General features: G+C 43.7%; 1 protein-coding gene across 1 annotated transcript in view; it reads left to right on the top strand.

Moving 5' to 3' along the window:
* Positions 1-734: 734 nt before the first annotated feature.
* COL7A1 (collagen type VII alpha 1 chain) overlaps positions 735-24461 on the top strand; it is a 131959-nt gene continuing 108232 nt past the window's right edge. Inside the window, exons 1-2 of the mRNA XM_069967921.1 lie at positions 735-938; positions 22093-22177. Of these exons, the coding sequence (XP_069824022.1) occupies positions 22102-22177 (76 nt within the window). The 5' untranslated portion in view covers positions 735-938; positions 22093-22101. The remainder of the gene's footprint in view (positions 939-22092; positions 22178-24461) is intronic.

Genomic DNA, 24461 nt, shown 5'->3' with positions numbered 1-24461 from the left:
CCAGGAATCCTTTTTCCTATTATACTGTTGGTACTGTCCAGAGCAGTAGCAAATCCCCATAGAAAACCTCTCCTGCTTTGGACAGTTCCTGTAACTGACAGAGGTGGCAGCAGAGAGCAACGTATCAGACTGTAAAGAATACATCACTTCCTGCATGACATACCATACAGCAGATGATAAGTACTGGAAGACTTAAATTTTTTTCAAAAAGAAGTAAATTACAAGTCTATATAACTTTCTTACACCACTTAATTTAAAAGGATTCCCCTTTTAATATAGACACACTTAATATAAAAGCTGCAATACCACACAAAGCCTATGGAAAAGAGTGGCACAGTATCTGGAAAAGAAGCAGATTCTTTTCACTGTACTAACAATAAAGACTACAAGGGATTCTCTATCTCCCAGCTGCTTCCTATATTCCTTCAGCAAACCTTTAGCCTTTCCTGGTTACAAATAATTCTTTTTTCCCCCCTTTCTTCCAGACAGGAGGCGGAGCCAGTGAAATGTTAGAGGGGAGAATCTGTGTCACTCGCAGTCCAGCGTCCATTCACCTGGCTGGCAAGAGATTGTAGCTGGGATTTCCATATCTTTCTATCTATTGGCTGCCAGCAGCAGGGGAAGGGCTGGGGGATTAATTACAGAGCAGTAACTTTTTTGTGTAGCTTTAGGGTACATGCTAAAAAAATCTAGGAGAGGCAACAACAGAAAGGCGCAAAAGAACAACCAGGACAGGAGAATTTGGGGAGTAATTTGATGATATTTTTTTTTATTTCTTCCAAGGATTTTCTGATCTTCCTGTAAATTTTTAAGAAGCAGAAAGTCAAGACACAGAAGGAATTACAAAGTGTTGTGACCAGGGTCACCAGGCTTACAATTCTCAGCTACCTATTGGAAGGGGAAGAAGCCGTACAGTGGATTATGCACCTACAGCAAAGGTAATATCAGCCTTCATTTCTCTTGATTTTAAAGATAGGAATGACAAAGTCTGCAGGCAGAGAGGGTGATGAATGCTGCAAGTGCCTGCAGAGGTGCCTCTATAGTGACCGGTTCCTGTATACCTGCACGTCATGTACAGGTTGCCTGTCAGGACCCTAGAAGAGCTAGATGCTAGAACAGTACAGTATTTGTTTGCACCTAGAGTTCCCAAAAATGGATAAAATCAAGAAACAGAAAATTGTTATGTGGAGTTACAGCAGTTCTGTCAGGGCAGCAGCCCACTGTGATTTGGGGTTACCCTTCAGAATCTGGTTTATACATAAGGGGTGTATAACGTGCTATTTATGTATGGGCGCAGCAGGGTACAATATTTGTAGAGACTTGTATCCCAAAGAAGTTAATGGAAATTACTTATCACACAACATAATTTAATGCCACTTAGTGCTCATTTAAAATGAATTGGATTTTTGTTCCACAGAAAAATGTTGCCAATACATTTGAATGGATTTTTCATATTTCCTTTTTTTAGGTGCATGGCAGTTGTTGTTTTTTTTTTAATACAGTGGATGTTCCAATGTATGTATAATGGTACATTTTTTGGCCCATAGAAGTCGATGGGTGGAATTTAAAACTCATGTTCTGTTTTTGTATAGTTAATGTTGGCGTATTTGTTCAATTTTAATATCAGTATTTCTGCAACATGGAAGATAGAATAGAAAAACATCAAAAAGCAGCAAATAGACAAACAGCAACAAAAAAGTTACTCATTTAACAAAAAAAGGCAGAGCAAATATGGATGAAGAACTGAGAACATATAACAAGCTATGGAACAAGAATAAAACAATGTAGAACCCAAAATCCATATTGCACATCTGTTCTTGAGCCTTATTTTTATACAGAAGTGTCAATAACAAGACCCCCAACTACCATGTGCCATTGCTAATACTAGTGTCTCTATAGCAGTACCAGTGCCTACATTGGACTACTATAGTGTTTGTCTTAGATTACAGCTTTCCCTCACCTGTGTTCACATTAGCACCTTCACTGATTTTATACAAACACAAGGTTTCCGACCCTGCACACCTGCGGCCTCTAACAATGCAGACTGGAAACATTAGCAGTACCCCTGCCCTAATGGGTTAAGTCAGGTCTCTGATGTGAGATTTACTTCTTGATGCCATTTATACATTGATATTGACTGATACTTGAGAGGTGATATTTTTTTTTAGCTATGACATATAGTTGGGCACAGCGCCCATTGTGATGGGACAGGTCCATTGCCTCTTAGGACTGGCTGTAAATAGATAGGTTGGAAGAATTTGATCCTGGTTTATCTTGTAGGATAAATATACGGTAGCCATGATGTTTGTTTGTTTTTCCATAGGAAATGCAGAGTTTATCATATACAGGACTGAAAGAAGCTGTGGGAACTCCTCACTATGGATGCAGGATGCAGAGTAGTCCAGAGGGCATTTGTACCTCCGCTTGCTTTGACATTTTTATCTTTGCTCATCTATCACTCTAGTGTTTTTGTTGCATGTCAATGTCAGGACAGTTGTCACATCTGACTGTAGAGGTGTAGTATTTGGTGTACATGCCTTCCGCATCCAGCAGGTGCAGTCTATAGTGGACTACCCCAATACATGGGCATCCTTCTCATGGGCAACAAAGACCACAACAGTAAAGGGATGTTACCTACAGCAGCTATTGATTGGAGAAAATAGAGTGAGGGAGTGGAACAAGCAAGTCAGTGGTGCCTTACATTGAGGCGGGCAGTACAATGTATCTGGCAGTGTAAGGACTATAATGATGCTCACATAATGGGAACTATAATGAGCTCACTATGGGTAATATAAAGACTATGGCAGTAGCAGACATTGCAGTTGTTATGGGGCCTAGATTTGGGGAATGGGGATGTCACGGCCCGACTCCCAGAGCTGTGCAGGCTGTGGCTGCTGAAGATGATGATGGCAGGGGGACACTGGGGGACACAGGGCACTGGAGGGACACTGAGCATCCCTCTGCCATCATCCTCTCTAGCAGTCACAGGCCGCACAGCTCTGGGAGTCGGGTCGTGACATCACCATTTTAAAAATTTTGTCCCTCCTCCCTTATTGCTTTGCTGTAATGCTATATATATCTGGTGTGCTATATATCAGGAGAATGGCAGATGAAAGGACATCATAATGGAATGTATTACTGATCTCTGGAGGGAAGACCTCAGGGATGTGATGTCATGTATACCTAGGCTTGAACACAGAAGATATGGCCTTCTCCACAGCATTAAATAAACAAGCAGAGGAAAGACCTCACCCACCACCCTTGTCTGCTTCTAGATACTACAAGGGTGCTGAAACTGAGGACGCTAAGGATTTTATAACTAGAATTGGGCCTTGAAAAAGTATTCTTGGTATAAGACTGTATCTATGAGAGTAGATCTATCTATCTATCTATCTATCTATCTATCTATCTATCTATCTCTCTATCTATCTCCCTATCTATCTATCTATCTATCTCCTATCTATCTATCTATCTATCTATCTATCTCCTATCTATCTATCTATCTATCTATCTATCTATCTATCTATCTATGTAAAGTATTCCACCGGCACTCCAGATTAGGTGAAAAAAACACTTTGATTTATTCAATGAGTATACAGCACAGCAAGCATAGTCAGTCGGCAACGTTTCTGTGGCCTCTCGCCACCATTTTCAAGCTTGAAAATGGTGGCGAGAGGCCACAGAAACGTTGCCGACTGACTATGCTTGCTGTGCTGTATACTCATTGAATAAATCAAAGTGGTTTTTTTTCACCTAATCTGGAGTGCCGGTGGAATACTTTACATATATATGCACCTCGTGGTTGGAGGATACATCTGGCACCCTGAGTCCTTGTGATGTGCTGCTGATTATACTAAGGAATATCTATCTATCTATCTATCTATCTATCTATCTATCTATCTATCTATCTCTCTATCTCATGCATTTATTATTGAGATAAATCACAGTTGTATGACTCTGTGCTAAGCGAGTCCCCACCCAGCCCTACAGCAAGCAACTAGAATTTTTTGATGTAAACTCTTTAGAATGACTGTGTAAAAGGAAGTAGCAGATCTAAAACTCTGTATCTGGAAAATGGAGGTATGACCCTTGTAAAGATACTAAAAACAACCCAAATATGTATCTTAGAGTTCTTTTTGTTCTTTTTGTTTCTTTTTGTTCTTTTTGTTTGTTGTATTCTTTTTGTTTAAACTATTGTTCAGCTAACAGTTTTTGAGTTGTTCCTAGACCTAGGCTACAGGAGCAGGGATGCCTGTCATAATGACGGGAATCCCTGCTCTAAACGGGTGTTTCCCATAGTGGAGAGAGGCAGCAGCAGGGCAGCTGTTTGAATTTGCCGCATGCCACTGCTGCTTCTCTCCACCCTCAGGTAACAACTCCTTCAGCCTGGCCCAGCTGCCGGCACCCATTTCCAGGCTGCCTGCGCCTGTGCTTCAGCGTTGGCGGCCTGAAGATGGGGAAGACTGGGGTAGACTGGAGGAGCTGTTCCCCGAGGCAGGGATAAGCAGCAGCGGCCCAGGGAAAACATTGGCTGGTGGCTGCAGTATATGCGGTGGGGAGGGCAGCCGGCACAGGAGCAAGGGTGCTGGCGGCCCAGAGGAAGGTTCCTGAAGCTAGAGCAGGCTGGGAGAGCTCTGCCCTGTGGCGGGGAGAAGCAGCGGTGACCTGGGAAAACTGACAGCCGGCGGCTGCAGGATGAGTGGTGGGGAGGGCTGTGGGGACTCTTCTCCAGAACCAATTGTTAGCACTAAGCACTGATAAGCGCCAACAACTAATTAATGATCATGAACATCAAATTCTGGCCATTGATCAGAAACAATGTCTGTTGTTAGCGCTTATCAGTACGTTATTATTATTTATTTATAGAGCATCCTTGATTCCAGAGCGCTATACAAGAGATAGGGGGTAACAAACAGGAACAATACAAGATCAAAAACACATTATATGAAGGCAAATGGCAGACTGATGCATAGGGGAAGAAGACCCTGCCCACGAGGGCTTACAATCTATAAGTTGTGGGAACATAGCCTGAATCTGTTAAATGGCGTTATTGAAGATCAGAAAAACTTAACTGGTCCTAAGTTTGTGTGTGGTTTTGCAGCAAGGTCTATTGAAGTAAATAGAGGCAAGGTGTAATATTACACAAAACCGGAGGACAGGTGTGGTGCTGTTTTTGGAAGAAAGCAGCTGTATTTTTCTAATAAAGCACTTTAATCATGTTGACTTACAAATATAATGCCGGAATTACAGTAAAGGCTGACAGTGACACAGAGGCAGCACTATAGTACAGAGCAATCTGATGCAAATGCAAGTGACATCCATTATGGCCATCAGTAACAAGTCTTAAGCAAAATATCAGCTTTATGAGAGCATCCAGTTCCGGTTTCTAGGGGAATGCCCTTGGAATGACTTCTTGTGGCATTTCTGCAGTCAGACAGTGGGAATCCCAAATGTTGCTAAAGCATTAATTTATTGCAGCTTCTCAATGAGAATGGGGAAGAGGGAGCAGAGGTTGCTGTGTCCATAAATAGGGGGAAGATGTCTCCTTGGTAGCTGCACAATGACTGTCTTCTGAGCGCTCCAAGCTCCAGCCGTGCCCTTTACAATGAACCAGAACAGGCCTCTCAGGATGTCAAAGGGCCCGGAAAGTCTTCACTCTGTGGTTCAACACACCAACCAAGAAACACCGAGACAGGGTGGTGTCCAGTCAGGAGGGGGGCACTGGTTTATGCCCTTCAGGCTTTGCACACAAAGCAGCTTTAACAGCAAAATTAAGAAAAGCAATAAATATAAAGGGTCTTTATAAAAGTATAAAAGTTCACAAACAGAAATAAGGACAACCACAATGACAAACAAAAATAGAATATATATAGGTATATAGATGGATAGTTATATAAATATTGCAACAAAATAGAAAAGGCAAACTGCAACAAATAGATGCATAGAAAGAACATGGACAGACAGAGAAAGATATATAGGTTCTTACTTACTATTTCTTGCACTGCATCCATTATGTGGTTAAAGGCCCTTTTACACGGACCGATTATTGGCAAAGACTGTTGCTAGAAAGATGAATATGATATGATAATCGGCCTGTGTAATAGTGTCAGGAATCAGCAAAGGAGCGCAAAATGGTTGCTTGATCGCATCTTTTGTGCAGGTGGTAAAATTTTTCACTATTGGGCATATATCTACCTGTGTGTAGCCGATGTGTGGCCGATAGCATTGCATTTAAATGGCAGCACGAAGAATACAGTGATTGTCCACGCGATTAATCGTGCCTTCTAAAGACATTGCAAACGATCGTCGATCTCACTGATTGCACTTGCTTGTGTCCTTGCATGGCCCCATATAGTAAAAGAACCCTTAGACACTTTACCAGGGAAGAGACTGAAATTAAACCTCATGCCCCCAAAGTTCTACAATATGAAAATAAAGTAAGACAGCTAATAGATGATAGAAAATATGAAGACAGCAATGTCTAAGGGAAAATAGGCCAAAAATCTGGCCTGTCTGCAGTGCTGAGCCGAGGTTTCCTCTGAGCCATGGTCAGCATGGGGCAATATGTCCTGAAGCTCCCATTGATTTTCACATATCATGTTGATCAATTTGGCATTTCTGCCTGGTATACGTCTACAATGTCAACATATTTGAATATGTGCACTCAAAAGCCTAGATGTATTAATATGTATCAATCTGATACAAATCTTTCTGGTCTAAAAAAAGATCATCGACAAAAAAAAACAAAAAAACTTTCTGGTCTGCCAATAGCAACCAATCCAGCTCAACTTTCCGTTCTAAATGTATTCTGAAAAGATGAAAACTGAGCTCTGATTGGTTGTTATGGGCAAAGCAGGTTTGTGCCCCAGTTTGACAAGGGGGCAGTCACAGCTTCACATGAAACATGGTTTTGGATGTGGGTTAGTCACAATATATTAGGGTCAATTCATTGCATACCTCTTTGGTTTCTTACCTTTGTCCTATAGATAACATATAACATTCATGAAGAATGACAAGTGTAGATTGAGTTATTAGCACATACTAACAGGGGTATGCCACCTCCTAGACACCACCTAGGCATCTTAGTGTAACCTGGGTCAAAACTAACTTTAAAAAGTTGCATAAGGGCCGATTCCAGCTTTTCCGCTGCCTGAGGTGAAAATTGAATGTTGAAAGTTATAATGACAGGTACACTTAAATACCCTGGGTTCCTGGTGCAGGCTGGGCTCCCTAGATCTGTAACAGCTGAAAGACGGATGCTGTCATTTTAGCTGCTCTCATTTTACACGACCTGATATTAAGGAGCAAGCGAACATTGACCTGTCAGGTCAGCTCTCACTTGCTCCTTGTTTCCCACTCGCTATTTGTGCTATAACATGCACAGCCATAAAGTGGGGAGGCCGCGGGGAGCAGCGGGAGGGGCCCCCCGGATGATCCTTAGATCGTCTGGGAGGCCCATAGAAGGTAACGGCGGTCTGCTGCTTATACTTCTATTAGGCTCCATTCACACGTCCGTGTCAGTTTTTACTGTCAGGAAATCCTGATCAGGAGACCTCAAATGTCATCAGGATAGTATCAGGATTTCCTGACAGTAATCCGTTTTTACCATCAGGAAACCATCAGGAAAAACCTTCAGGATTTCCTGATGAGATGGTCTAGTATGCCAACATAAATCACAGGTACCCGTGTACCTGGATGGCCACAGGCTGCAGAACTACAACTCCCATCATGGCCTGTCAGCAAGGCATGATGGGAGTTGTACGTCTGCAACCTGGATGGCCACAGACTGCAGAACTACAATTCCCATCATGGCCTGTCAGCAAGGCATGATGGGAGTTGTAGTTCTGCAGTCTGTGGCCATCCAGGTTGCAGAACTACAATTCCCATCATGGCCTGTCAGCAAGGCATGATGGGAGTTGTAGTTCTGCAGTCTGTGGCCATCCAGGTTGCAGAACTACAATTCCCATCATGGCCTGTCAGCAAGGCATGATGGGAGTTGTACATCTGCAACCTGGATGGCCACAGACTGCAGAACTACAACTCCCATCATGGCCTGCCAGCAGAGCCATGATGGGAGTTGTACTTCTGCAACCTGGATGGCCACAGGCTGCAGAACTACAACTCCCATCATGGCCTGCCAGCAGAGCCATGATGGGAGTTGTACTTCTGCAACCTGGATGGCCACAGGCTGCAGAACTACAACTCCCATCATGGCCTGCCAGCAGAGCATGGTGGGAGTAGTAGTCCTAAGGGGTAATCTCACCTGTCCCGGATCCTGCTCTGTCGGGGCCGCGAGGTTGGCGTCCGGGTCCGGGTGCAGTGCTGAGGTCCGGGCAGCGGCGGCGGTCGGAGGTGCGGAGCATCCGGCGGGCGGCCCGGTGGTGAGTTCCGGGGGGGGGGGGGGCGGTGTTCCGGTGGTGAGCGGTGGTGAGCGGCGGCGGCGGCGGGTATGGGGGCGCGGGGTGGTTGTCGGGGGCTAGCGGGTACTGGGGGTTAGGCGGCGGCGGCGGGCGGGGGGCGGATCTGCACCGCACTCTGGCCGGCCAGCCCTGTAGTGCCGGGCAGAGTGTGCTGTGCGGTGCGGGGGGTGTGCGGGTGATCGGACGCCGGCCGGGCTGGCTCTCTACCAGTCCGGAATCGCGGGCACTTTCCTGATATACATCAGGAAAATGCCCGTGATTCCGGCGCTCCCATAGACTTCTATGGGGGCGTCCGTGCCGGATTTCCGGACGAAAATAGGACAGGATCTAAAAAATCCGGTCCTATTTTCCGGAACGGACACCCTTCTGGAAAAATCCGGAAGGGTGTCCGTGTCTAATGTTAGTCTATGAGTCCGGAAATCCGTCCGGATTTCCTGATAGGAAATCCGGACAGATTTTCCGGACGTGTGAAGGGGGCCTTACACATGGCTATCGTTGTTGTTCTAAGAGAACATGTTTTAAGACAACGATCAGCTGACATTGTGCATGTCGGCTGATTGTTTCCTTTTAACATGCCCTAACAAATATCATGACCTAACAATATTAAAATTGGCCAAGTATGGCCCATAATCGTTTGGTGTAATAGGTCCCTTAGCTAAAATGACAGGGCAGGATTATGACGCCCCCTCAGGAACAAGAGAATCTGCCTCCTGAGGCGAAATCCTCATTCCGACTCATGGCAGAACTGGCCCTGCATAGGCGGTGGGTAATACAGGGTCCGGCAACCACAAAGCTACCTTGACCACACCAGAGACTTTGTTAGACAAAGATCTCCATTCAGTGACAGTGTTGCCATTGCAGAAGTACAAGTCCTAGGATCCTCTGCTAGTTAAAGGGTGTCAAAGCATGCTGGGAGGGGTTATACAACACCTCAACAGTCCCAGCTTGTGGGTTACAGGCATTAACAAACAATGAGCCCAGCGCAATAATAAGTATTACTTAAATCCCATTCAGCTGAATCCCTTTATTACATATTTCATTCTAATATGTGCCACTTTAAAATATAGCTTCAGGTAGTCTGCCAGGTAGAAAGTGATGTAACCAACAACTGGTTATAAATTGCTATTAATAGCCAACATCTTAGTAATAGAGAGTTAAAGTATGATAATCTTTAGCCTGCAAGCTTGGAGTGTGCTGGATGAGAAATCCCGCGGATGATGATGGGTGGAGACCTTCATGCCCCAGGCTACACATTACAGAATGAGACACACCTTTGCAGGTTAGGATTATAGTGCTGAGCAAACAGATGGCCTCCTGTATATCCTGCCTGGATCTGTTATACAGGGGAAACTATATCATACACTATAATCAAACCAATCCTTAGTTGCCATATAGCGATCATGTGGCAAGCCTTTATTTCAAGTTTAAGTTGAGAGTTTTTACCAGCATATGTGCTGAATGGAGGCAAGAAACAAGATTGAAACAAGGCCATGGCTTTCTTTACTAATCCTCTTTAGTTGTTAGAAGTAATGTAGTTCAGGCCGCACTTCTCCATTATGTTGTATCAATGAAAAGTGTTAATACTGATTGTCCATCTCTTAGCATTATAAATAGGTTTAGAGCAACGTTTCGGCCAATGGTCCTTCATCAGGCTCTGCGAGGGAGTAGTTTGAGAAACATAACAGAATTGGCCTGTTATAGCTGCCTGTAGATATAGAGACTGCCTGTTCCCTGGACTGACATCTGCAGCATTGTGGTGTGATGCCTGCTTAAAGGCTGTTGCCGAAATGTTGCCCTATATGTATGCGCAGTGATTTATGGGCACTAAATAATACCACTTTTTGTGATTACTCAGTTCATGGTATCCTGTTTAGTTATTTATGTAAACCTTAGGTATAGGTGCAAGCATCTAAGTAAATCGTGTTTTATGTGTTGTTGTTTTTTTAAATACAATTTTTAGATACATTACTTATCTTGTACTCATCCTGAGTCACATACCCTACTGTGTTACATTCTCCAGGTTTTCAAGTCTGCAGGTTGCTGCTGGAAACAGTCAGTAAGCTGGTGGCTAGAGATGCTCCTAACAGCTTAGCTAAGTATTTATAATGCAGAGAGCTGGAAGTTTTTCTAATATATATAATTATACTAGAAAATGTACATGGCACTGCCCGTGTGTAAAGTGTCAGTGTGTTAATTAGATTTATTCTAAGGTGCCTAGGAGGCCAATCTTTGGGAAAATTGCCACTAGCCCTATATGCCCCTATATACCCGACAGTTCTGCACTGTTTATGTAAATTGTAGCTTATGCACATTAGAAATAAACTAAAAACTTCGAAGATCCGTCCTGTATTACCTGTAGTGTATAGTTGGGGTGGGGGGTTGGGAGACTGTATACCTGTAGCGTATAGTTGAGGGGGTCCTGTATACCTGTAGTGTGTACTTGGGGGGGTCTGTATACCTGTAGTGTATAGTTGAGGGGGGTCCTGTATACCTGTAGTGTGTAGTTGGGGGGGGGCTGTATACCTGTAGTGTATAGTTGAGGGAGGTCCTGAATACCAGTAGTGTATAATTGGGGGGGGCTGTATACCTGTACTGTATAGTTTGGGAAGTACTGTATATCTGCAGTGTATAGCTGGTAGAGGTCCTGTATACCTGTACTGTATAGTTGGGGGTCCTGTATACCTGTAATATATAGTTGGTGAAGGTGCTGTATTCCTGTAATGTATAGTTGGTAGAGGACTTCTATACCTGTATTTTATAGTTTGAGGTTCCTGGATACCTGTAGTGTACAGTTGGTGGAGGTCTTGTATACCTGTAGTATATAGTTCTGGGGTCCTGTATACCTGTAGTGTATAGTTTGGGGGTCCTGTGTACCTATAGTTTATAGTTGGTAGAGGTCTTGTATACTTGAGCTATGTTCACACTACGTAAGTTTCCGGCCGTAGCGCGCTCCGTGAATAAGCGGGCGGAGATTTCCGTAGTTTGCGTACAATGGAAAGTATAGGACTACGTAAGAACTTACGCCCGGATCGTATACGGCGCCGTAAAAAATGAACCAGCCCATTGTTTCGGGACGGAAATGCTGTAACTTACGCCCGTAGCGTAACATGCAGTCCCGTACGGAGTGGTGATTTCTTCTTTTTTACACTTTGATTTGCCGATCCAAAAGGTTCTGTGGGGTGTCCGAGGCTAGCCGAAGTTATCCAAGTAAAATACCGCTGTCAGATCGCTACGTACGCCGCTCGGGAAGCGTACGTAGCTTAGGGGTGTAAGTTCGCGGACCGTACGTAGCCGGCCGCAACTTGCGTAAATACCGGAATTTAAACCTGCATGGGATAAACATATATCTATCCTGAGATAACAGGAAGGGAAATACTAAAAGGCAGACTAGATGGAGCAGGGGGGCTATTTCTGCGGACAATCTTCTATGTTTCAATGGGGTAACAGCTAATATTCCACTACAGACTCCAGGGGTTGTCAATCAGCTAAACTAGATTAGAGCAACATTAGGCAGTGATTCCTCTCCTGCACCTGTATATCTGTTCTGTCCGCCATCATCTTTTGATATTTATTACCATATAATGGCGAAAATAAGTTTATTAACCCGATGTATTGGAACAACTCAAGAATTTGGGGGAAGAGAGAGTTAAAGGGCAAAGGCACTTTAAATATTAGGACTGATCTAAGTTTAACCCAGAAAATCTGCATACGGTAGACCGGTAGTAACAGTGGCCTGATTCCTATGATTGATTTAGCAGGCGCTGTGCACGCCTGGTTTGTAGATTTCCTGAACCGTTTCCTCAATCTTGCACCATCATCCCCCGGCTTGTAAGTAAAACCAATGTTTCCTGGAGTGCTGCCCAAACTGGAGATGACATATCAGAATATCCTTATTATACTGAATAAAGAGAACATCCAAAACATTAAGAGATTTTAATATACTCAATCATTTTCATGGTCTCTACTGGATGTCAGTAAATGGGAACATTCTTGTATAGTTCAACAAATTGAAGACCTGTACAAACCAAAGCATTTTACGCATGTACATGAGAGTTTGGTGCTAAACCATTCTCCAGTCTAGGTAACACTTTTTTGTTAAAGAAGTCCGGCGAAAATTTTTATTAAAGTATTTTATTGCCCCCCAAATGTTATACAAATTACCAATATAAACTTATTACAGGAAATGCTTATAAAGTGCTTTTTTCTCTGCACTTACTACTGCATCTAGGCTTCACTTCCTATACTATTAGGTCTTATGGTCATGAGGGTGTGTATACTATTACAAAGGAGGACAGTATGTGACCGGGTCACCAGGAGGTGAGTGATGTTCTACAGGGTCGTGACCATTAGTCCAGAGGCAGTCAGTACTATACCATTGGGACATATTAAAGTGCAGACTGTCCACTTGAGTCATATTCCACATGGTGACTGGAGACTGATCATTCTCTCTTAAATTTGCCTGAAATAGTTTGAAATGCCACCAAGGTATCCATACTAAGGTAATCTAAACATTTGGCTGACAGTATGGGGCCTCTTGACTCTCTGCTGGCAGTTGATGTTGTTAGAGAAATAGGTTGGGCCTCATGGATAGTCACCACTGCCTGTGGGGGTTTAAAGGGGTATTCCAGGGGAAAAAAACATTCTTTTAAATCAACTGGTGCTAGAAAGTGCCAGAGATTTGTAATTTACTTCTATTAAAACAATTCAAGTCTTCTAGTACTTATCAGCTGCTGTATGTCCTACAGGAAGTGGTGTATTCTTTTCATTCTGGAGAGCAGAAGAGATTTCCTATGGGGCTTTGCTACTGCTCTGGACAGTTCCTGTCATGGACAAAGGTGGCAGCAGAGAGCATTAAGTGGAAAGAATACGCCACTTCTTGCTGGACATACAGCAGCTGATAAGTATTGGAAGACTGGAGATTTTTTAATAGAAATAAAATACAAATCTCTGGCACTTTCTGACACCAGTTGATTAAATTTTTTCCCCGCTGGAGTACCCCTTTTACCCTCCACCCTGTTGGCTGAATGATTGGGATGCAGCAGTGCTGAGCTGAATCAGCTCTGCATCACTGTGTGTCCCATTGGTATTACACACGAATCCAGTGTGGTGACCCCCAGTGTGGAGGTACGGCCGGTCACTTGCCAGATGGTTAAGTGTGACACCAGTCCTGTGGTAGTTGGCAGAGGTATAGCCTTGCCCGGTGGTAGTTTGTTGTGACGCCAGTGCTGGTTGGGCACACAGGTATGGTGACACACCTGCTTTTAATTTAATGGGCTGGCTGTACCTTGTTTCCCTGTGGACAGTGACCTGCCGAGCTCTTGCGGAGCCCTTTGGGTACTTATCACGGTGGTCCGGAGTGGAGTAGTGACCCACCCAGACTATTGGCACTGCGACCCACAGAAAGGGGAGATGACCCAAGGAAGGTGTGTGTGCTGTGTCGGTACTTGACAGGGAATCACAGAGTCTCTTTAGCATAAATATAATCTTGTTTTCTCTGAAGATACTTGAGGTAGGCAGCAGATAATATAGCTTTGCCTTGATACAATACTTTACACTTGATAAGTTACTTAATACTTTAGAAATCAGATCTGTGAGTAGAAGGAGTAATACAGTCGTGCTGACTGAGTTGCATGCTGAGAGGTAGAAAAGACGATCAGAAGTGTGGAGGATGTCGAGAGAGTCCCAACCCAAGTAGTATTGTGCTCTGCCGGAACTTCAGAGGTAGAAATAGATTAGAGAGTAGAGACAATACTTGTGCCTGTGTTTTGACTCTTTGGTCTTTGCACCACCTATTGCCCACCAGTGTCGAGTGACCCGTCCTAGAGGCTGACACAAGCCCAGGACCTTGTTACCTGGGATGAGCGGTATATTGGATATTGATATTGTCCTGCACTGTGTTCCTCTTTGTCCACGGCATGGGTTAGGGTGATCCCTGACTTGTCCTCTCTAGTGAAAGCTTAACACTGCGTAGTGTGTTGTGAGAGAAATGGGGTAAAAATCAAAACTAAGCAAATTTGTTAATGAAAAGCATTTGCAAAATTGTTTACTTTTGCATTCTCTATCATCTACTAAATGTTTAGGTGATGAGACTACCCCTCAGGACTAGGTCAGCACTAGGTCAGTAGTGCCCAACATACTTCTGGATTACCTCAAAGCAGACATGATCCTGTTACCAGGGAGTGCACAATGTGCCTCCAGGTCAGCAAAAGTAGACATGATCCCACTGTGTCATCAAGCAATGGACATGATCTGTTTGGTTTACCAGAGAGTTTACTGGGCCACGGGGCAATGTGTGACTAGGATGTCCACAGTATGCTTCTGTGTTTCTCAGAGACAACCTCTGACAAGCCTGTATTACTAAATGCATGTATTCCACATGAATATTACAATTCTGGAATACTTTTTCTTATAGCAGGCAGACATGTCAGGAGAAGCTACAGGTTTTCTTTAAGAGTAAGCAATGAGGCTACTGCATCATCCCGGAGGAGATACATCCACTGTGTCATCGGGGAGTCGGCATATGTCTGCTAGGTCATCATGGACTGGACGGTCTTGATGATATTGCTAGTTGTAGTATTGATGGCTTCTTAGGGCTCCTCGGAGGCCTGTAAGGAATATATAGGGTTACTTATGAAGCAGACCTCACTCTTTAGGGCACGTTTGTCTGTATACGTTATCAGTTAGTCTGCAGGTGTTTCCTCATTTACCATGAACATGGTGTCAGTCTAACTTGTGAAGCACTTGTTGATTTGCTGCAGCCAGGCTCGGACGATTGGTAACAATACTACCTTAATAAAGCAAGCGCTTCAAAGTCGGGAAACACAAAAGAGATCTGGGGGAGTCGGCCATAGTGGGACATTCCTACATTATGAGCTAACAGAGGAGGTTTGACTGATCTTGTACTTCTTACCTCAGGTCATGGAAGGCAATATCAATCAGGACTTCAAAGAGAGAAGTCTTAGATATCTATAACTATGTGAAAGGAGGATGTGATTACTAAAACGGTTGTGTGAAGGAGATTGGGGAGTAGAGAATACTTCAAGACAGCCAAAGCCATTTCACATCCACATAAGAGGCCTCAACCCTGCCGGAGTGCTCTTGTTATGGTCATTTATCAAACAATACAGACCACAGTGAGATCAAGCTTTTATCTACAACCACTTAATGGTGCACAAAAGCCTTGAAAAATAAGACAGCATTTCATTTTTTTTTTCTCGAAAGCTTGCTGTCATGTAATAAGAATATTAATTGTTTGCTCCCAGGAGAAGTTTGGGGTCTTTACATGGCACAGAACTGATAATTGTACTGTACACCTGCCCCACGCACCTGAATAAGAGGAAATTTCTGAGTGTAAACAATAAGGGTATATTCACACTGAGTAAAAGTGGCTGAATTCTGCAGTGTAACTCTCTGCCGCGGAATCCCACCTGCCTCAGTGTCTCTATAGAATGTCTCGAGCGATTCCCCTCCAGCCGCTCTCTGCTAAATGTCAATTCTTTGAGCGCAGAGCGACGGAAGCAGAGGCGCGCGAGCCCTCCTATAGAGACACTGTGGGACACTGAGGCAGATGGGATTCCGCAGCGGAGAGTTCCGCCGCAGAATTCCACCACTTTTACTCGGTGTGAACATATCCTAAAGGTCCCTATTGAATGTCAGCAAGCAAACATCTTGAAAATGCTGAAACACTGGAAACTGATACCACAAATTAATACAGAAGGTTTATTGGAAATTTGTAGACCTTTTGATGATGCAAAGAATAATATTTATTTTTTGGCTAAAACCAGAATACCCCCTTTTAACTAATGAATTGACTTTTAGTAAAATGTATTGTAAATTCATATAGGCCATCTTCATCTTGCTAGAGATGACTATGAAGTTACTTACAGAAGTAAAACTAAGGAAACCCAGGAATCAGCAATGATTTCTGGGCTAACTTACCCTTATTCATGGTTCTACAGATTGAAAAGATATCTCTCTCACATGCTCCATCAGAAAAAGAGAAGCAAAAGTGAGAAGCCTACTCTCAAGAGTGCTGATCATATATAGTAATTTCACTTCATGAAGTGACTTGTTGGCATTGCCCCTGTGACAGAAGCTTTCCTGGCCCATAATTCAATCACTCACCCCGTACTTAGCCATGACCCTGTAAACAGGCCACCCCATTTAGGATACAAACAGGGGCACATACCAAAGACAATGGGCTTCATAGCTAAATACCAGACCATCGAATCACCATCAGTCACTATCAGGAGAGGGTCCTTTGAATGTTGTGGCCTCATAAATTGTGACTATGGCTCATGTGCTGTGTCTGGTATTGCGTCAAATCCCTATTGAAGTAAATATGGGGAAAAGATCACTGAACTCAGGGAGACCAGTCAAAGATAACACTGTCAGCTGCTGGTTAGAGCGCTCAATACAGTGAAATTCTAGGTGTATTGCTCCCTGGGAAACATGAATATGCAAAAAAAAGAGCCTGTGGAGCCTCATTTAAGAGTCTTAAAACACAAAACTAGCCATATATCCCTTCAGCCAAGGGGTGGCTCCTGTAGGGAGACCACCAAAACCACCATATTAAGCAGCCCTATAAGTCAATGTAATGACAAGGGAAAAAACGAGGCTAGGTATCCATTCACAGACAGCTGTTTCGGGGTGTTGCCCCTCATCAGTGTGGAGCAGGATTCTGGCTAGGTGGGAACAATGCCTAGTAGACTAATAAGAGAAACAGATCGCTGATCTCAGGGAGACTGGCCAAAGATAACACTGCCGGCTGCTAGTTAAAGCGCTCAATACAGTGAAATCCTAGGTGGGACACAGTGATATCCCGAAGGGATATCTGGCTAGTCCTGCATTTTGAGACTCTTAAATGAGGCTCCACAGGCTCTCTTTTTTCATATTCATTGCAGTAAATGGTACTGAATTGCAATATCAGGCACACCAATGGATAACATAGGCTCAGATTCCGCTAAAACATCTTTGTAACAATTAATGGTAATAATTTATTCCCTTACCAACGAGATTAATTATTAATTAAGGATATGCCATCATCTTCCTAAAATTTGTTACCACTTAAACATGCACAAGTAGCTCTTCAAGGATGCAATGAAGTGCAAGCCAACTTCTCATCACACCTTGAAACATGGCTACAGTGCAAGTATACCTGAATTATGGCAAAAAAGGAATTGACATATATACCGGGCATATCTTTAGATGTGAACAAGGTTGGTTACATAATCAGGATGCGAACCACAGCTGTACTGCATCCTGCTAATTTAATTTGTTAAACACATGAAGGGTTAACTTATAACATATGTGCACCAGCACGTGGAAGGTGGCCATACTGTATCTAGCCGCTGGTTCCTGGTTCCCACCACATGTGGATGCTAGAATGCAGTAAATTTAGACAAATTCCTGGAATTCCATTATAAAGCAAATGTCAAAATGTGTAACACTCTCTCACTTGATCATCCCAAAGAAGCTGACAAGCCTGGAGGCTCGTGCAGTTCCCATTAGCTACTTCACTTGACACTCCGATTTAACAGGCTTACTGTGCTAATGGACATTATCGCCATCATTGTGCCACATGTGAGGTCTGAGTTACCTCTGCTGCTAGAAATCTGTGTTTAGACACAAGTTTCCTCTATAATAACTGTCCTCGGCGCTGACCCTCTCTCTAGAGCAAACAGCAAATATTTGGATAAGAGATGTTGATGTGACTCATTTCTTTGCATGAGAATATATAGAAAGGATCCTTAGATTCTTAGATCCTTAGTTCCTTAGCATTCTTTAGGATCCTTAGATTCTTAGATCCTTAGTATTCAGGTGTGTATACTCTGGCAATGCATTCAAAATAATAGGAATTAATCTTGACGTCTACCTGTTGTTTAAAAATTTACAGTTTTATTATATTAACCCTTCAGAATGGTAAAAAAAATCAGCTTAGTTCTCTCAATGCTGTTATTAAACTCTAAATGCTCCCCTCTTACCCTGCCCAACCCCCCCCCCCCCCCCCCCCCCCCCCCCCCCCATGGCGCACAGCTATTTGTCATTATTTCCAGGACAGGTTCAGGATGAGAGTTGCCAGTAGTACACATGCTGCCTCCTTTCCCTTAGTTCTCTGGCCAGTCTTGGCGCAACACCTACCCATGGTAATGCAAGTGCACTGGACTGAAAAAGTTGGTACTGTAGTGGAGAGTGAGTTACAGTGCACGACTATAGATAGCACATGGTGGCAGAATGGGTTGCTGATTCACTGCCTTTGCCAAGTGCTTTGTGACCAGAAATGAAAGAAACAACATCAGCATAGCAAGGAAGGGGTTACAGTCGAGGAGTGTCAAACTCAAATTTCCATCATGACTGGACAGCCAAAGCCAAAGGTTCAGTTTTCCAGACATGAGGGGAATTGTCGTTTTGAAACAGCTGGAGTTTGACACCAGTGGGTTACACTAAGCACTGTACTACTGCTGCTACCGCAGTAGGCGAGTAATCCCTATTTACCTCTAAGGAACAGTGTGGATTTTTTTGAGGACAGGCTGACAGGTTGCAAATAAGTGGGCCCAGGCCTGCTCTCACTCTTTCCTGCACATAGCACTAGCTAAGCCACACCCACTCCTTCTGCCTTCCATCCTGATTGCTGTGTTATTAGAGAGGGACTGAGCCTAACAAAAAGCAGGGGACATCAAATTGCAGGAAATGTGGCACCTAGTAACAAAGACTTTTGTTCAATAATTTATTAATAAGTATGTTACAGATTACATAGACTTAATTAAATAGAGAGCAGTGGTTTGTAATGACTATGGGACTATGACCATTTACAAATCTGTTGGTTTGTGCATGCAAATTCTGAATATCTATGTTTCTATACAGTTTGGGTGCATTCACACTGAGGAATAGGCGAGGAATTAAAGAGGAAAATTTTCTGCTTGAAATTCCTCGCCTATTCAGCTCTGGCCGAATAGTAGCGGAATTTAGGCCCCCATTGACTTCTATAGGATTCCTCTAGTAGAATCCATCTAATGACTTGACATGTCAATTCTTTGGATGAGTTTACACTGAGGAATCTGCGCAGAGAAGTTCCTGTTGATTCCATCACTCGCCCCCGCTCACATCTCCATCTGTGCCCTAGGCTCTATTCTATGCACAGGCAGATTCCGCCATCTGCCGAAAGAAATGACATGTCAATTCACCCGACTATAGAATGGAGTCTATGGGATGGGCTGAAATGTGAGAGGGACAGAATCCTCGGAATCTTCTCCACGTGGATTCCTCAGTGTTAACCCACCCTCAGGAACATGGATCTGCGGCAGAAAATTCTGCTCGGAAGTTCTGCAGTGTGAACACAGAGAGGAAATCCTATTGAACACAATGGGACATTGTTCTGTTCATATTTTATGGGAGGAGTTTAGAGTGGAAATTAAGAGCAGATTCCTCTTCAATTTCTCACCTATTCCTCAATGTGAGCGCACTCTTACAGATTACAAACCAAAGTTACAAACCACAAATCAACCCTGTGTGTTGTCTGATCCTACAGTCACATAATAATCTACTGCCCGTACCGTCTTTTCTTGCTAGCCTATTGCTTCCAGGAGAGAAGTCAGAACTGACAACACATCGGCACACCACTTAACACCAGCTCTGCTAGATCTTATACATATGTCATATCTCAAATGATATTCCACTATGTAATCTGTTACAGGCTGTAGGAGACCGTCTGCTGAAACTGCATGGGCAGTATGTTTTACATTAGCAGCTTACACAGTGCTTTCTGCCTCTTTCTGTAACCAGGTAGAGGACTTATGTTCTGGTTATGTAAAGGAAATCTGTAAATCTGGTTCTAATTGGGGCATGGTGGTGACTGTAGTTTCGCAATGGCTGGAAAGCTACAGATTGGAGTCAACTATAGATCTGCAAAAATAAGTAACTTTGTGATACAATGCAATGTTTTTTTCCTATTAATGAATGGAAACATTCATGGCTAAAGGAAGGATTCCTTATAAGGGTGCGTTCACACCGCGGAAAACAGGCAGAAATTCCGAACGGAATCCCCACCACGGACTTCGCTCGGAATCCCTCTCTGCAACTCTCTGCTCATTGAATTGACATCCGTTTATACTGTCTGAGGCTATGTTCACATAACATATTTTTTGTATTAATCACGGTCGTTGTTGCAATTTGCAACAATGGCTGTGATTAATACAGAAGATATGTTACATAGAAGTAAGAGGGAATCCTGGCCAAAGTGTATACATTGAATACCGGCCGCACAGACCTGTCAGTTCACATAATGCAGAGTGCGGCTTCGGCCGCACTTTCAATTGTGTGTTGTGGTCAATTGGGAGGCGGGTACATACGGATGCGACTGCATCCCAATTCAACAGAAATTAAGTTCATCCGGCCAGTACTGCAGTACCGGTCGGGATGAACTTCACTGACACTGTTCTGGCCGTTCTGTTACAAGGCCTGGCCGTTCTGTGACACGGCTGGGTCACAGAACAGCAGGTGTCTTACGTAGTGTGAACCCGGCCTGAATTTGCGGATGCACAATTGCAGACAGAATAAGGACCCATTATTTCTATGGCCCTGTCCACACATCCATAGGTATTATTATCCTGTCTTTGGGCTGCCATCCATGCCGCAAAAAAAAACAAAAAACAACAAGACATTATGCGGCCCACAGTTGTGTCATGGATCACTTGTTCTCAATAAATGGGTCTTTGCTAATCCAGACAGCTAAGAATACACATCTGTAGTGCTATCCATAGTTGTGGGTCCATGGCTGCGGACAGCTCTATAGATGTCACGGAGCGGCCGGTTTCTGCCCGGATAATCCCGGCCAGTACTTAAGTACCGACCGGATGATGTTTTCGGCCGCAGAGCTCTGATGCGGGCGCATCACCGCGCGCCCGCATCAGAGCTTCCCATAGCCCACATTGAAGAGAGCGGCCGGAGCCGCTCGCTTCACTGTGTGAACTGACATCGTTTCCTACGGCCACAATTCATTGAATTGCGGCTGCAGAAAACTGACATGTCAGTTATTTGCGGCCCCATATGGGATCCCGGCCGGAGCATACACGATGCGTATACGCTCCGGCTGGGATCCCATTAAAAATAAGGCATTATTCCGCCCCGCTAAAAGTACAGCCGTTGTTGCTGATGGCAACAACGGCCGTACTTTTACGTAGTGTGAACATAGCCTTAATCTCACTATCTGTAAAATAAAAAAAGGAAATACACAAGCTCAATATACACATCTACAGGATACATCATTCACATCCAGCTTGCTGATGGTTTCCATGTAGCAATATATGCTTTGTACATATAACAGGCTGAAATATAAAGTGGAAATGATGAGAAAAATGGCAAAGGAAGAAAAATAACTATGGCACAATGGACACCAACAATGCCTGACAGATTGTACTGACTTATATTGGAATTTATTTGAATTCATTTGAATTGGTGTTCTTCATTTTGACTGAAAGAATAATGCTGCATGCTTTACTATTCTTCCTATGAAATCTGATGGATCTGCTGATGGATGTTACACATAAAGTTTTGCAGTAGTGTAAACCCATCCCGTCATAAAATACTGGGTTTTACATTTGCTGACTTTGGTGATACAACAACAGTACCATCATTACTACAACTCTTTGACAGTATCCTTCTTTGTGTCTTGCAGGAGTAAAAGATGATAGGGTTATCCACCCTCTTAGTGGCACTACATGCCCTAATATTATTCCCGGAACAGAGTGACAGTCAGCAAGGTATGTAGCTGCACCACCTGCTAACTGTCCTGAACTACATGTCTTGTAATCTACATATAAAACAATTGGGTTGTATTATGTGTCCTGATTTATCCCCCATTGTGTTATGTAATCAGTGGTGTACATATAGGAGAGAGGGATCCTCATAGCAAAGATCAAACTGAGCCTACCGAGAACAGAAGGGCCTACTGACTGTTTCCCCTTACACCACCTTTCATGAACCTTGGGCTAATTCCCCAACTCCTTGTTTACACAGTCCTGAACAGAGTCTTACCACCCAAAATCAAAGGGGATGGGACCCGCTAGTGCCAGCCCCCCTCTAAAAAAGTCACATGGTTGGTCTCTCTGGTCTGAACACTTCTGTAAGTATGTAACACAATGGAGGATTGTATATATGTATTATTCAGAGGCACATAATTACATATAAATCTAATACTATTTTTCTGATAGACTGTTCTGTTTAGATATTTATTGCAGCCTTTCTGGGGCCCCTCTCAGCTCCGGCAGAGAAATTTTCCACCAGTTTGTGAATTTTCATCTCTATCAGTAAGTTTGTGGTCTGTAGGCGGCTGGTGATTCACCCATGGTGAGCTCTGCAAAATCATTTATAGGAAAATCTCTAAACAATTCTTCATAGCTGAGAAAAACAGAAATTTTAGATTATTTAGAAACATTAAAAGCAAAACAAAAAATAAAATAGTAAAAATAAATAAATTAATAATCCTAATAAATAGGCACAAAAAGGTTCCGTCTTGAAGAAATCAATATAAATCACAACCCCTGGGGTTGGTACTTGCCAGTTCTCCCTTCTTCACAGGACAAAATGGGTGCATGTTACATCAGCACCAGGAAATGGACTGATCCATCTGCAAACTGATCCTTTGTCCATGTTGTATAAACATGTAACATACTGTATATTTCTATAATCTAACCACATCCAGCACAGCATTTAGCATCCTGTGTGTTCCTAGCTGGAACCTCTCGTCTTTCTGTTGACTTACACACCTCATTGACCACAATATAAATGACCCTCTCTGAAAGGGCCTTTCATGGTTGTCAATGTAAAAAATATAATGTAAACTATATGTATATGATACAGCACAAAATTAAAGTGAATGTATGTGTAAATCAGGTACATTTGCTTTAAGTATTACCCATGTATAGAACGGCTCCGGCACGGGGAAGCCGGTGCCGCCAACCTTTTTTTGAGCGGCAGCCCGGTTCCCATGTAAAGTGCCGTTCGTATCGGGCTGGTGGTGAAGCACTGGAGGTGGGTCAGCCTGCACCCAGTGAAAGGAAACCTCCGCCCCTCTATAAAGCAGCTCCATTGCTTCTAATGGAGCTGCGTCATAGAGTGGCTGGGGTTTCCTCCCTCTGGGGGCGGGCTGGCCCGCCTCCAGTGCTTCACCCCCTGGCCCCGTACCCGTGAATAGTACGGCATTGTACATAAGAACCTGGCCGCGGATCACAGAAAGGACCACAGCACTGGCTTCCCTATGCCGGCGACATTCCAAGAGGAGCCTGTGTCTGAAAGGGTTAATAATATGTGTATTTTGATTGCTTGACAGAGAAGCGAAATCCTAAAGCTTATCTATTAGTTTAGACATGTTTAAATCAGATGAATATAGAAAGAAAATAGGACAGCTCCGAGCAGCATAAATGCACTGGGATCAACATATGTTATACAGAAGTTTCTGGGACGGGGGTCTGTTTGATTTCAAAGCCTTAAGGATTACTTTGATGTTCCTAAGACATGCTTTTATTGTGTCTGTCTGCAGCTGTTCAGGAGCTCACTGCATAAAGCTATTTAATAGAACTCAATGTATATTGTATGCATTAGGATCTCCAGCACCCCCTAGTGGTGGCTGAAGGCAGCTACTTTTTTTTGTATTAAAAAGTGTACATTACAAATAACTTTTGACATGTGATCATATTTTTCAATGTATGTCTATGAAAAAATATTGATGGAATGAGTGGCCAGCTGGGGAGTGGATAGAGCTGCTGCAGTCTCTCCACGGCTATATCTCCTGATCAGAGCAGGTTTCAGCAGCGAGATCAAAGGGGTACTCCGGCGGGGGGGGGGGGCCTCTTTTGGGATCTGTCCGGGGAGGAAGTGGCTGAGGGAAACAACGTCCACTCACCTCCCTGGTTCCAGCGGCGGGGCCTGTATCGCGGCGCTCCGGTCCCCGGTGCCCGGCCGCTTTCTGGTGTCTGACACGGGCTTGAAACATGACGTCTCAAGTCCACTCAGCCAGTCAGTGACAGAGGCGGGATCTGAGCGGAC

Source organism: Dendropsophus ebraccatus, chromosome 4 (assembly GCF_027789765.1).
Source record: "Dendropsophus ebraccatus isolate aDenEbr1 chromosome 4, aDenEbr1.pat, whole genome shotgun sequence".
Classification (NCBI taxonomy): Eukaryota; Metazoa; Chordata; class Amphibia; order Anura; family Hylidae; genus Dendropsophus; species Dendropsophus ebraccatus.
Note: the sequence above shows the minus strand (reverse complement) of the source record. Positions and strands in the feature narration are given on the sequence as shown.